Below are 15,025 nucleotides of genomic sequence, written 5' to 3'. Positions count from 1 at the left end.
GCAAATCAATCAATGTGATACACCATATTAACAAATTGAAGAAGAAAAACCATATGATCATCTCAATAGATGCAGAAAAAGCTTTTGACAAAATTCAACACCCATTTCTGATAAAAACTCTCCAGAAAGTGGGCATAGAGGGAACCTACCTCAACATAATAAAGGCCATATATGACAAACCCACAGCAAACATCATTCTCAATGGTGAAAAACTGAAAGCATTTCCTCTAAGATCAGGAACGAGACAAGGATGTCCACTCTCACCACTATTATTCAACATAGTTCTGGAAGTCCTAGCCACGGCAATCAGAGAAGAAAAAGAAATAAAAGGAATACAAATTGGAAAACAAGAAGTAAAACTGTCACTGTTTGCAGATGACATGATACTATACATAGAGAATCCTAAAACTGCCACCAGAAAACTGCTAGAGCTAATTAATGAATATGGTAAAGTTGCAGGATACAAAATTAATGCACAGAAATCTCTTGCATTCCTATACACTAATGATGAAAAATCTGAAAGAGAAATTATGGAAACACTCCCATTTACCATTGCAACAAAAAGAATAAAATACCTAGGAATAAACCTACCTAGGGAGACAAAAGACCTGTATGCAGAAAACTATAAGACACTGATGAAAGAAATTAAAGATGATACCAACAGATGGAGAGATATACCATGTTCTTGGATTGGAAGAATCAACATTGTGAAAATGACTATACTACCCAAAGCAATCTACAGATTCAATGCAATCCCTATCAAATTACCAATGGCATTTTTTACGGAGCTAGAACAAATCATCTTAAAATTTGTATGGAGACACAAAAGACCCCGAATAGCCAAAGCAGTCTTGAGGCAAAAAAATGGAGCTGGAGGAATCAGACTCCCTGACTTCAGACTCTACTACAAAGCTACAGTAATCAAGACAATATGGTACTGGCACAAAAACAGAAACATAGATCAATGGAACAAGATAGAAAGCCCAGAGATAAACTCACACACCTATGGTCAACTAATCTATGACAAAGGAGGCAAAGATATACAATGGAGGAAAGACAGTCTCTTCAATAAGTGGTGCTGGGAAAACTGGACAGCTACATGTAAAAGAATGAAATTAGAATACTCCCTAACACCATACACAAAAATAAACTCAAAATGGATTCGAGAGCTAAATGTAAGACTGGACACTATAAAACTCTTAGAGGAAAACATAGGAAGAACACTCTTTGACATAAATCACAGCAAGATCTTTTTGGATCCACCTCCTAGAGTAATGGAAATAAAAACAAAAATAAACAAATGGGACCTAATGAAACTTCAAAGCTTTTGCACAGCAAAGGAAAACATAAACAAGACGAAAAGACAACCCTCAGAATGGGAGAAAATATTTGCAAATGAATCAACGGACAAAGGATTAATCTCCAAAATATATAAACAGCTCATGCAGCTCAATATTAAAGAAACAAACAACCCAGTCCAAAAATGGGAAGAAGACCTAAATAGCCATTTCTCCAAAGAAGACATACAGACGGCCACGAAGCACATGAAAAGATGCTCAACATCACTAATTATTAGAGAAATGCAAATCAAAACTACAGTGAGGTATCACCTCACACCAGTGAGAATGGGCATCATCAGAAAATCTACAAACAACAAATGCTGGAGAGGGTGTCGAGAAAAGGGAACCCTCTTGCACTGTTGGTGGCAATGTAAATTGATACAGCCACTATGGAGAACAATATGGAGGTTCCTTAAAAAACTAAAAATAGAATTACCATATGACCCAGCAATCCCAGTACTGGGCATATACCCAGAGAAAACCGTAATTCAAAAAGACACATGCACCCGAATGTTCATTGCAGCACTATTTACAATAGCCAGGTCATGGAAGCAACCTAAATGCCCATCAACAGACGAATGGATGAAGAAGATGTGGTACATATATACAATGGAATATTACTCAGTCATAAAAAGGAACGAAATTGAGTCATTTGTTGAGACGTGGATGGATCTAGAGACTGTCATACAGAGTGAAGTAAGTCAGAAAGAGAAAAACAAATATCGTATATTAACGCATGTATGTGGAACCTAGAAAAATGGTACAGATGAGCCTGTTTGCAGGGCAGAAGTTGAGACACAGATGTAGAGAATAGACATATGGACACCAAGGGGGGAAAACTGCGGTGGGGTGGGGATGGTGGTGTGCTGAATTGGACGATTGGGATTGACATGTATACACTGATGTGTATAAAATTGATGACTAATAAGAACCTGCAGTATAAACAAACAAACAAACAAAACAACTAATACTAAACTTTCATTGGGTTATTTGTATGGAAATATGTTAATATAAATGTTTCAGACATTACATGAAATTTCTAAAAATCTTATATGTTCTGGTATAATGTTATAAGTCATAATCCTAGTTATTACTTTAAAATGTATATCTCAGAAATAACTAATTTTCTTGTCAACTGCATTATTATGAACTTTCATCAAATCTTTAACTGTGGTCATTTTTAAGTCTTTTGTCATTTACAGACAGTTCTGGGTGCACTCTGATGCTTTTGTAAATATGTTCCTATAAAAGGGTTTCATCTTCAGGAAATTCATGGAAAAGACTCCGACAAGTACAGGTTTCTGGTAACTGACTGTACTGCTGAACTGAATGAATAAGCATTTTCAGAACTCTAATGAAAAACTGATGAGCTCATAAAAGTGCTAACAAAAGATCAAGGTGAAAAAAAAAATTAATTACATGGGACTGAGTGAACTGATGAGGATGAGTATAACTTTTGTGACTTTCTGTTTGAATTTAAAAAAAAGAAAAAATCCCACAAGGACTCAGAGGCAAAGAATATACAAATTAATTTTCACTGCAAAGTAAAGGAGCTGTTACAGTGGAGGATTACTGGACTGAACGTCAATATTATGACATAGTATGAGTGTGTTTCATGTTTGGTAATGGCAATCATTGTTGCTTTTGTTGTGGTCATCCATGTACAATGCTTGGTGTCAGTCTATTTATCTCTTGTAAAAATAAAATACAGTGTGTGTGTGAAAAATAAAAAATAAAAATAAATACATAAATAAATAAATTAAATAAAATGAATAATTTCAAAGGAAATAAAACATTTATATTTCTCCTGCAGAAATAGAGTATTAGATAAACCTGTGTTAAATAGATTATTAGTTTGCTTTGGGTTTTTTTTTTTTCCTCTCCATGTTGGAGGTACCTACTACTTCCTGCCCATTTGTGGCACTGCTACATTTCTTTTTTTCAGCCTATGGCATGTGAGTCTTTCTCTCTCTCTCTCTCTCTCTCTCTCTTTTTTTTTAACTACCTCAGTAAAGGTCATCCTTTCTTCCAACACAGCATTTATGACATATCATGACCTTTATCTTCCTGTCTGCTTTGCCAATGTATTAAGACAGGAAGCAAAAAAAAAAATATTGTTTGTATTATCCAGGTAGAACTTTCTCTATTATTTAGTCACTGATGGGTACAGAGCTTGCCTTTGGGTACATGTCCTCTTATGTTTTGGCTCTTTTCTTTCCTGCCCCTCAACTGTTCTATTTCCAATGGGAGTTTTATATCCTGTGTGACCAACATAGATGCTGTCTGTTAGTTTATGGCTAGCACAACTGAAATAATTCAGGGCTTTTATGTATCGGAGATTTAAAATATTGAAAGAATCAATACAACCAGGAGGAGTACTTGAACGTAACTTGTTTTTGCCAGAACACCAAAATAAGGCAAAGGGTTAAGTCTGAGGGATTTCTTTAAAAATCAGCCTACGTGATGTAATTTATTTGAATAATTAGAGCCCTCCTATCATGTACTTGGTCAATTTAACACCCCAGGGAATGAATACAAATAGACATTTTGTGCAAACAAACATCTCTCAGAAGAATGGGATACTCTCTCAGTAATGAGTAGATTTGCCCTGTGTATTGCAAGGAGATAGATTGATCTAACTAGCAAATCAAATAAACTATGTGTACAAATATGCATTTGGAATATTTCTATATTTCTCTTTAAATTCCAGGCTGGTGATCCCCAAAGACTAATAGAATAATAGAGAGGCTACAATGGCCATTGAAATAGCTTTTGGTGAGGTATTTGTCTTCACATAATCTAGGAGGTGACATTCTGATGGACCTACAAATTTCAACATATGAATGCCACAGCCTATTTTCTGCAGTATGAAAATTGAGTCAGACTACTGGTTTTTTCTTCCCAAGTTAAATCACTTTACAGCATTTTTATTCATAAGTAGAATAAAATGGTGACTACAGGAAAATAATTTATGTATCCATAGAATTCTTCTCTGAAACCATTAAGACTATACTGGGTATATAGCCCAATATATCAATAAATATATAAGGGTATATTTAAGCTTCTTAATACTATATGTATATGCTATCAAACATAAAAGGGTAAATGAGTGGCAATATATGAAAGTGTATTAAAGGATTTGGTTTTTAGGCATACATGACACCTCCTAAAATCCTATGGTTTGAAAAGAACAGATTAAATCTAATATTTAAGGTTCCTCTGCTAATAAAACCTCCAGGTTTCTAATCTTTCAGGGGTTTCAATCTCTTTCTTGATCAACTCAAATAACTTCAAAAGGAAAAAAGTCCAGCCTCATTTTCCATAGAAACATTTTACAACCTGCACCTACTAAATGGTGATCTCATTCCACACTGTACCACATATGTTGGTATTTGGAAATGTGTTCTAAGATGACTCCAATTACTTCAAAGACATACAGTTCAAACAGTGTGTGCAATGTCAAAATAATTCATTTTAAGTCTGATTACATTTCTGGACAGTTACAGTAAACACTTAAAACTACTATATTTAGGCTACAATTATTGACTTCCTTACAAATTATATACACAGGATTGATAAATTTAGCTATTTTAAGTCATACTCAATAGCTTAGTAGGAACCACTTAGCATAAATTATTCACTATAAAATCATCTCCCTTTTTTTGACTTAATACAAAAATAGAAACAACTTCGAGCTAAGTTTATTTTTAAGCCACTTTGTTAGAATGAGATGTTATGGAACATACTCTATATAATTTCAAAACTTTTGTATTACAGTTTACCTTATTCTCCTTTCAGAATGCATTTTTTTCCTTTAAAAAGCCTGAGTTTTAAATTTTGGAATACTATTAGTGCAAGAGTAATATCTTTGACCTAGACTTAACAGAACACATTTTGAATAATTCCTATAGTGGTTTACAATACCCAAAGAGTCACAAATTTCTATAAGTTGCTAATAGAAAAATCCTATCTATTTCCTATACACTTTATGTTGTCAGTAGAAGCATGTTTGCATTAACATTAAACTAATGTTTTTAAATATATTACATCTAGTTCAAAAACGACTTGATAACATACTTCAACACCTAACACAAAGTACTATCTTCCAATTTAACTGGCAAGAAAGCAAGATTCACGAGAATAAATTTTCAGTGCCAGCACATACAGTATATGACCTACAACATCAAATATTACCACTTTAAATAGAATAGAGGAAGAATGAAGCTTTCCTAACTCATCAGATGGCAACTTAACACAAAACTACAAATGCCTAAGATGATAATCCCGCCTACCTTAACTGAAGGCAGAGAAGAATGACTTAAAAGAGAGGCAAGATATGTTTAATTCTTAATTTCTTTTTTTCTTGAACCTCAAATATAGTTATGAACACACCATACAAAACATACAAGAATTTAAATGTTAAAGGTCATAAGGTTTCAAAAGCAGCTCAATGATTGTTTCTAATGATTATATCTGCACTTACTTGCACTATATATAAAAGTTACAACATTAAATAAGGTAAAACAAAGACAGAAAAATCTAATGGGACTAAATTACATTAACGCATTTTATTTTCAAAGCCAAAGTGCAACAGTTGACCATTTTCTCATGAATTATGTATTATATAAAATCAGCAATATGTAGGGTATTAGGCTGATAAAGAAAGACCTAAAATACCTCAATAACTTTAAAATTTGATTGCCTATTTGGATAATGAATACTTTTATAGGCCTAGTTACAGAAGCAAGCATACATACCCTGTTCTAATACTTCTTCTCGTTTTGGCTGCTGTAGTAAAGAAGTCTTATCTTTATTCACTGTTTCTGTAAAGGATCAAAAGAGCTGAGTATAAATTTGCAGTATATATTACATACTTTAAATAGTTTATTGGAAATATGTTATCAACATAAAAATATTTTCAGGGTCTTGTATTTCATAAAACAATAGTATTAAGAATTGATATGGTAGAAATGCTCTAATTCACAAAAAACTCTAGCATAACTACCAAGTACTAGACTCTGACTTAATAACTGGATCAACTACCCTTTCAGTAATATATAAATGATACAGAATTTTAAAGATGCATTAATAAAACTGCCTGTATTTTTTAAAAAGTTGAATCTAGTAATATTTTTAGGATATTTTCAGAACATTTTAAGGTACATTTTATAAATATATTATGATTTTTATAAATGACCTGATTGCTATGTTAATTTCTTTTTTAAAATTTCCTATAGAAAGAAATAAGAAGTTCTTTTTTTTTTTTTAAACATCTTTATTGGAGTATAATTGCTTTACAGTGTTGTGTTAGCTTCTGCTGTATAACAAAGTGAATCAGCTATATGTATATATATATCTCCATATCCCCTCCCTCTTGTGCCTCCCTCCCACCCTCCCTATCCTACCCCTCTAGGTGGTCACAAAGCACCGAGCTAATCTCCCTGTGCTATGCAGTTGCTTCCCACTAGCTATCTATTTTACATTTGGTAGTGTATATATGTCCATGCCACTCTCTCACTTTGTCCCAGCTTCCCCTTCCCCCTCCCCATGTCCTCAAGTCCATTCTCAACGTCTGCATCTTTAGAAATAAGAAGTTCTGGCATTAAGACTGAACTTGTAATACTCAGTAAAGTCTCAGCATACTTCCTCCAATAAAAAAGTATGTGGGTTTTGCAATTTTAAACTAAAGAAGTGACAATCAATATGACCATTTTGCAGATGAACAGTAAATTAAAGAACAATTTAGAGAATGAGACCAAAAAGACTAAGGCTAGTAATGCCTCATAAATCAAGAACTGTTCTTTGCTTGAAGACTCATTCAACAGATAATTTAGGGTATGGTCGGAGATGATAACCATTTTCATTGGCAAACTGTAGCACTCTTTAGAACATGGTGTATAAATTCATAAACTGAATAATTCATTACTGGTTATGGGAAGAATGAAATGAGGAAACTAGAAACACAAATTAAATGAAGAAAGATCTACATTTATGGAATTGGTCTCAAATGAATCTGTTTCATCACTAGTTGAGAGTTTTCACTTTAACTGTTTCGATGGGGGAATGTCAGGAGGGGAGACAGAGGATAAAGAGGGAATCAGATTATGTGTACACATGCGATTGTTTGACAGAAGGAGGATGATTTTAAACATTAATCATATAGTCAAGTGAGACACATAAGAAAATATAAAATACAAAATCATACATTGATTTAAATTAAACACCAATTTTACCTTTGTGATGTCCATGCATCATAACCATATCAGACTTCACAGGAATTGGAATGTTGGCCTCTGGTGGTATGGTTCTGAACAAATCCGGAGCGATATTCTGTGTACAGGTCATGAAAGAAACTGCATGCTTGGCTTCCATGTAATACATAATGTATAAGTTGCACATTTCATCACTAGATGTGCCACTGCAGGCAAAGTAAAAAAAAAAAAAACAAAAAAACCCCCAACCAAACAAACAAAAAAACCCATAGACATGACAAATCAGTCATTCACATAAAACACATTCTTAATGCAAGAAAAATGCAACTGGTAAATCTTCCAACAATGGATTCAAAGGTGGAACTATCGTACATTTATTTTATAGCTTTCATTAAAACCCATCACAGTTTTCAACATCAAAAGCACACTGTCAAAGGCATATTTCCACTTAATAATGGAGTATTCTTTTGCAGTCACTCCATGGATATCACCAAATACTACTGACGGTAATGGCGTTTCAGTTGCAATGAGATGCTTTCTTTCCTCTTCTAAATCCTTTAGTCCTTCATCTATTTGTTAAAACTCATAGACTGAGTAAAGTATTTTTCTCATGGAAAATCATATTTACTTAATAACAATAAAATTCAGAACAGTTCAACAGAAACATCATATATTAATTACAAGTTTATATAAAAGTGGCTTTTTCCATTTAATCCTGAGAGTCAGGGATCTTGGTTTTGGTAACTGCCTGTTCCTCATGGTGAGATTAATCAAGAATCATGTGTTGATACTAAGACATCATAAACGTTATCTATGGTATCTGACTTGGCACCTTGACTTCTATAGCAGGGAAGAAAAGAATGCCTGAGGAATGATACAAAATGAAACCAGGCCTAATGTCTTCTAAGGGCTCATACCTGAATGGGGTAGTGCCGTACAACTGAATAACTCAACGTTAAAAATAGATTTTAAAACAGTTGGGTGGTCATTTCCAAGAAAAAGTTCCAAATAATATAAATCATGCCTAATAGTTTATAGAACATGTTTTCTTCTTCCTCAATTCACAAGGGTTACTATGTATTTCATTCTCTTCACTATCATTAGGAAGGAAATATTTAGGTACACCGTCACATAAACCACCTTTTATATACCAGCGTGGTTTGGGTAAAGGAACATTTCCTTTTTGGTGTTAGTTCTGACAATTTTTACTAAGCCTCTACTAATAAAAAAACAAGCTCTGAAATAGATTATTTGCCGTACAGAAATACATCAGTGTTGATTTTTCCAGCAATGTCATGCGGCACTTATTTCCTCTCCATAGCAACAGTAATGACATCAGCAAGGGAAGGAAAAAAAAGAAAAATCTTTTCCAAACAGCGATGTGTTTCCTCTAAGCTCTGAAAATGTAGAGCCCCTGAGAGACCACAGGAATGAGCCCCTGTTATGGGAAGCTCCGTTTATGCTTTTGAAAATAATTTGTCTTCTCACTCTCTAATCTGATACCTGCCAGTGTAATTGCCTTTCCCATGAAATAAAAGCAAAGAGTGAAGTGCAATCCCAAGCAAACACCTGTTCACTACACATATCTTCATGTGTCAAAATGCCATTGCTAAGAATTACATTTTAGCAGCTTTGGAGTTGGTCAGAAAATTATGTGCTATAAAAGGAATGGCTGGTGCCAAAGTAATAAGCCAGAGCCTCCCACCATATTATCCACTCTCCCCTCATTCAAAATGAGGAAAAAGGTATAGATCAAGAGAGTGAAATGAGGGAAAAGTAATTTAAGATGTGGCCCTGGCTTAGAAAACCTTGAATCATTGTGCAGAGAGGGAAAGCAAAATGAAATATTCCCAAATTAATGAAAGGAAAAAAACTGAATAAATTTGTATGGTAATAAATGAAACTTGCAATTAACCAACGGATAGATCCTTCTATATTTTCTGTTTGGGAATGTCATGCCCATGTTCACCTCTAAACACATGTGATTTTGTGAAACAGCCTAATCAGCTCACTAATATAGCTCATTTAAGGTACTGACTACTCTATGATACAATATCGAGCTGATTAAATAATTTAAGAATCTTCGCAATCACAAAGAAAATTTCATTAAACAGCTGAAGAAAAAGAAGAGTCATACTTTATTCCTTTCCATCTATAATTGAACTTGTAGTCAAAGTAACTCTGAGCTCCAATCTGACACAGAAACTATCATATCCTAAACATGGTAGGATTCAAATCATTGTTAGTATCAGCAACGCCGTTTGCCTGTTTTATTCCACATTCATCTTACTTTAAACCAAACTGCTTTCTATGTTCCTAAGGGAGAACTGTGACACATCTACCCTTCTTCTCCATAGAGAGCAACATATGCAACTCAACTCTGTCAATCTAATGCTTGTTAACATGAGGAAGTATGGAGGGACACTGTGCTCAGACTTCTGTGCTGGCTCCGCTGAATGGTCCTTTCAACACTCCCTAATGCCAACGTGATTCCCTAAATGATGACGGCTGGCATCACCTATATCCTCAAATTACAGTGGTGCATTTCTTTCCTCTTCATGCATAATAAGGTGCTTAAGGGAGAACTACTTCTTTTACATAGGCTAGCTTTAAATCTGATAAAGTCTGGTGAGCCTGAAAATAGTACATGCTCAATAAATATATGTTGAAAGAGGAAGAAGGAATAATCTATCTTAACAGATGTTTATAATGTATTACAGCATAACCTGTTACCCCTAATACATCATACTGCTGAGTCAGGTCAATATTACAAACTCAATTTACAGCATTTCTGAAAAATATTGAGGTCTATCTGTTTATCTATCTTTCTTTTATCTATCTATCTATCTATCTATCATCTATCAGGGTTTTTATAAAAATATATCATTTCATATTATAAAGATATGTAATAGAAATTTAAGAAAGTATCAAATATTCTGAAATGTATCATTTATAAAAACCCAAATATTATGGAACACCATGACGATGTTTCAGACAGTGATACTGCACTCTGGTGATTCCCTCATCCCTAGCCCCTGCCCCTTACACTCAACAGATGCTAGACTTGAAAATAACCAATGACAGTAAAAGACTAATTCTGGAAAGAAATATGAAAACTTTAAAGAAGTTATTTTACAAAGCTTTGAATTATTTCTTAAGAGGTTCCATGGTGCTTTAAAACTTGTACATTAAGAGGCTATTGATCATATAACTTTATTTGCATATAATACACTTTAAATGCTGATTAAACTGTTGTGCTTGGTAACTATGAATATTTATTAGACCTGCTCGTATGTATATGAAATAACTGGTCCCAAATGAAAAATATGACCAACAAGTTGACCAAACTGGTAAATATTACCTACCAAGTCTCAAGAATTAATTTAAAATTTTAGCATATACACTTTTAGGCAAATTAGCTGACTTAACTAGCTTATTTGGCTGACTCAATTAAATTCTTCTTTTGTTTGTTATTTAAACTTGACTAAACTTCTGAAATGAATTTAGAGAAGCATCATGTTTAATATAAAATATGTAATGCAGTCAGGTACAAAATATTGCTTCTTGGTAGGTTAATTAGTACTATATTGTCAATATATACCTTAGCGCAACTTTGCCTAAGATATATTACTCATATTTACTATTTAAAAAGAAACATAATATATCTGGATTTAAAATGTTACCATTAAGTAAATTTATTAACATAATTTGTCTTAAATTCACCTGTTTTTTAATGGTTATATTTTGAGATGAATCCCTGGTATGGAAAAATCTGTCCCTAGTTTTTTAAGGGCTTTTTATTAGTTAACTATGATTGCTCTACTTAAGCTAAGTTTTCTCCAGTCCTAAAATTTCTAGCTTAATACAGAGTTAAGCTAGGATTGGGTAGAAGAATCACTCAAGTGAAAATCTTCCTAGTAGGCCACTGATGGTACAATTTTCCAGTAAAACCTAGTTTCCAGGTGGCTGCAGAACAAGAAGGTAAAAAACTTGAAGCCCATTTTTCTTCCAGTGCTTGAAGGGGGCATCTGCTGGCCCCATATGACCTTTGGGTAAGTGGGATTTGTATTTAAGTCAGCTTCATGCTCAGGGCTCAAACCTGTGCCAGTGGGAGTACATGTTTGTGTATGTGGGTTGGGGGTTAGATGGGAACAGAGAAGAGAGAGAGGAGATTTACAGAGTATCATTTAATTTAAAAGACATCATAAAAATACTAGTTTTCTCTTTATACTGGTTACATTCTCAATTGTGATTCTATAGTTCCCTATGGAGGTGGTATCTTTTACTTTACAAAACAGATGCACTATTGTTATTAATAAAAAGCATATTAAGTGCTATAAGAATGCTTTGCATTATTATGAGGATTTAATTCATATTTAAGTTTATTCAAAATTTTCTGCTTCCTTAGTATAAATTAAATATTCAGAATATGGACTCACCCAATAAGTTAATTTCCTGTAATTTCTTTCTATTTCATTTATAATTACAAAGTGGCATTTTCTTTAGTCCACATGAGATTTACAAAAAGATAGATTGGTATAGTCATTTTAGGGTATTATTTTAAAGCAAAATGCACATTTTAAAAAAGACTAGAATTATTCTGGACTCAAGAAACCGAAAGAGGCCCCTAGAGATCACTTTGGCCTCTCATCCTGGTACTATAACAAGTCATTAATTTCTATGGCTGATATTGCCTCACAGAGGATACTCGAAGGACAGAATCTGGCCAAAGTTACAAGCCCTCCAAAATTGTACAGGAACCTCTAAGCAAAAATATTCTACTTATTCCACACTTAAACTTGTAAACTAGTACAAAGAATGTGTTGAAAGGGATTTTTTTACGCCTTTGTTTGCCTATTTCAAAGGTTAATAAAATAACCAATGGCGTTTAAGTAAAGTTCCAGAGGCTCTACTCTTCATGTATTTAAAGATTGTTAACAAGTGAATTATTAGACTTTTCAAATCTTATTATGTCTACTTTGTCAGTCCTTTTGTTACCATTTTACGTAACTCAATAATTTTATTGCTTTCCTCAAGTCTCCTTCCCAAATTTATCATTCATCCAAAAGCAAAGCTGTTAAAAACTTCTTATTTAATATAACTTGATGACTTTTTTTCTATTTGTTTTATCTTTAGCCTTAAAATTGATGCTTATTAATATAAAACCCTTTTAGACTGACATAAAAAAGTCCTATTCCACCATCTTGAATGCTTTTTTTTTCTTTTACCTGCATCAGTACCTTTTCTGTTTCCCCTGACAACCAACAGCTAGTGTTGTCATCATAAGAATCATCTTCTGTGCATCTAATGCATATTTTCAGACGCCTACTCTCTGTAACTTCTTTTTGATCAAAAGATAAATGGTTTAAAGCTCCATCTTCTAGGTGGCATCAGTAAATATTTTATAACCTAGTTTAATATGGAAAGGAGGCTCCTTGGTTCTTTTCTAACAGAAAGAAATGATACGAGACTTTATCTTTCATTTTTAATTTAGGCAAACCTTTTTTGAAAGAATTCATAGTGTTTTGAAAAATTTACTTGGTCTTATAAAGTATACTTATTTCAAAGCAGCTCAGTATTCTGAAAATTATTTAAAAATTCAACATTCTCTTATGGAAAAGGTACTGCATAGTATTATTCTCATTTGGTTTCTTATCTGGAAAACAATGAATACATAAAAGTTTTAACAGGTAGAAAAAAATCAATGGTTCTGAGTAATTAAGGGCCACCACTGCATGCAAAACCTATATGATAACCTAAATCTAAACACAGGGCAAAAGGACACTTGAGGAAAAAAAAAATTATAATCATTACATTTTTCTTTATTAAGATGTACAGGAAGTAATACACACTCTTGTGGCAACTATAATACGTAGAGGTGTGATCCTGAAGGTCTTGAATAAGCAGGAAGAAAGGAAGCATGAAGAAGTAAGCACATGTTCTGGAGTTTATCCAAATCAATCAGTTCTAAAATCATAAAATGCTATAGTTTGTTGTAATTGTTCATAATAGAGAAAAATGTGCCTGCCATTCATTCACAAAGATAACTGTCACCTATACTCGTGCCTTGTCCTAATGAAAATCATTTTAAATAGTGGAATTTGTGAAATCATACCCAATGTGTGTGGCTTCTGTCCTTCCTTCACCAGTGAATACACATCTTGCGGCCAGTATGTCGCCGAAACTAACATCTACTGGGTGTTCTACAGGGTAGAAAGCCTGCAAAGAAGACAAATACAATGATTCGTTAAAATTATCAATAAAACCCAGAACCACATGCCTTAATAATGTGAGGGTTGGGGCACCCTGGGTAGAGAGGATGAACACACACACACACACACACACACACACACACACACACACTTCACCACGCTGCTTAGAAATATTAAGAGGACTGATAAGGAAACCATCAAGTTGGAAATTATAAAAAAAGAGGTTATACACAACTTAGATATACAGTAAAGGTAGATTTAGAGATGTTTAGATCCTAGAGAAACTCACAAGGGTTCTATGAGGGTTTTTTAAATTACTATCTGATTAATATTCTTTTCTCTCAAAATTGTACTAGATTCTACACACCTGTGGCAGCTGGGGGCTTTGGTGTCCAATCAGTGTCCACTGTCCATTTCTTACTCTGTATCCACTTACTACCTTACCTGTAATGAACACAATTATAATTATATAAGGTATTAGAAAAATAAAAGGCATTTTTTTTCTTATTTCAAAATAAAATATGAATATTTTCAGAACTCCAAATGCTAGGCATTTTCATGAAAACAATATGATCAAAAAACATGCAGAATTTCAAGGTATTGCACAAAATCTCTTTCACTGAAACAGATTTAAGGTCAAATATAATTTACATTTTACATTTATAGCATCAGCAAGGACAGCGGTATATCATCTAATATGTAGTTTAAAGTTCTTACCTAAATGGTGAGTGTGAACTCTGTAGGCAAAGACATGCATTGGATACTTTTTATAATGGCATGAAATATCAGAATTCACCACTGTTAGAAATGAAGACACAGAAAAAAGTCACTATTCAACTGGAAAATAACATTATTCTTGACTAAAAGTATGTATAGAGTATTCACAAGTAGCTAAGCATGGGGGTTTTGAGTAAACACATACTCATGTATTCAGCAGATATTAAGCACTTACTATGTGCCAGCTACTTTACTAAGATGAGTTAAGAACCCCTTACCCTCATATCTTATTTCACTCATAAACAAAATGACTAGGCCAAATCAACAGTGAAAACGTAGGCTTAATTTGATAACTTTATCATGAAATTTACACAGTTGAAAAAGCTTAAACATTGGTTTTTATTTTTAGAACAGAAGGAGTTTTGAAAAACTGATTACAGATACCTAAGATAACAAGATTGACAGTTCCTGTTGAGAAGGAAACATTTCATATACTTTTCCTTCCTTGCAGACTAACACATAGTAGCTATTCAATAAACGTCTT

The 15,025-nt window shown here is 33.5% G+C and overlaps 1 protein-coding gene across 9 annotated transcripts in view; it reads right to left on the bottom strand.

Annotated features, from left to right (window-relative positions):
* PAM (peptidylglycine alpha-amidating monooxygenase) overlaps positions 1–15,025 on the bottom strand; it is a 296,746-nt gene that overhangs the window by 54,885 nt on the left and 226,836 nt on the right. For all 9 annotated transcript variants that reach the window (XM_068535686.1, XM_068535687.1, XM_068535688.1 and 6 more), the window contains 5 exons: positions 14,482–14,562; positions 14,132–14,208; positions 13,668–13,771; positions 7,574–7,758; positions 6,098–6,163 (listed from right to left, as the gene is read on the bottom strand). In XM_068535686.1, coding sequence (XP_068391787.1) covers positions 6,098–6,163; positions 7,574–7,758; positions 13,668–13,771; positions 14,132–14,208; positions 14,482–14,562 — 513 coding nt within the window. The remainder of the gene's footprint in view (positions 1–6,097; positions 6,164–7,573; positions 7,759–13,667; positions 13,772–14,131; positions 14,209–14,481; positions 14,563–15,025) is intronic.

Source organism: Eschrichtius robustus, chromosome 2 (genome assembly GCF_028021215.1).
Source record: "Eschrichtius robustus isolate mEscRob2 chromosome 2, mEscRob2.pri, whole genome shotgun sequence".
Taxonomy (NCBI): domain Eukaryota; kingdom Metazoa; phylum Chordata; class Mammalia; order Artiodactyla; family Eschrichtiidae; genus Eschrichtius; species Eschrichtius robustus.
The sequence above is the reverse complement of the archived record's forward strand: the minus strand, read 5'-3'. Positions and strand labels throughout refer to the sequence as shown.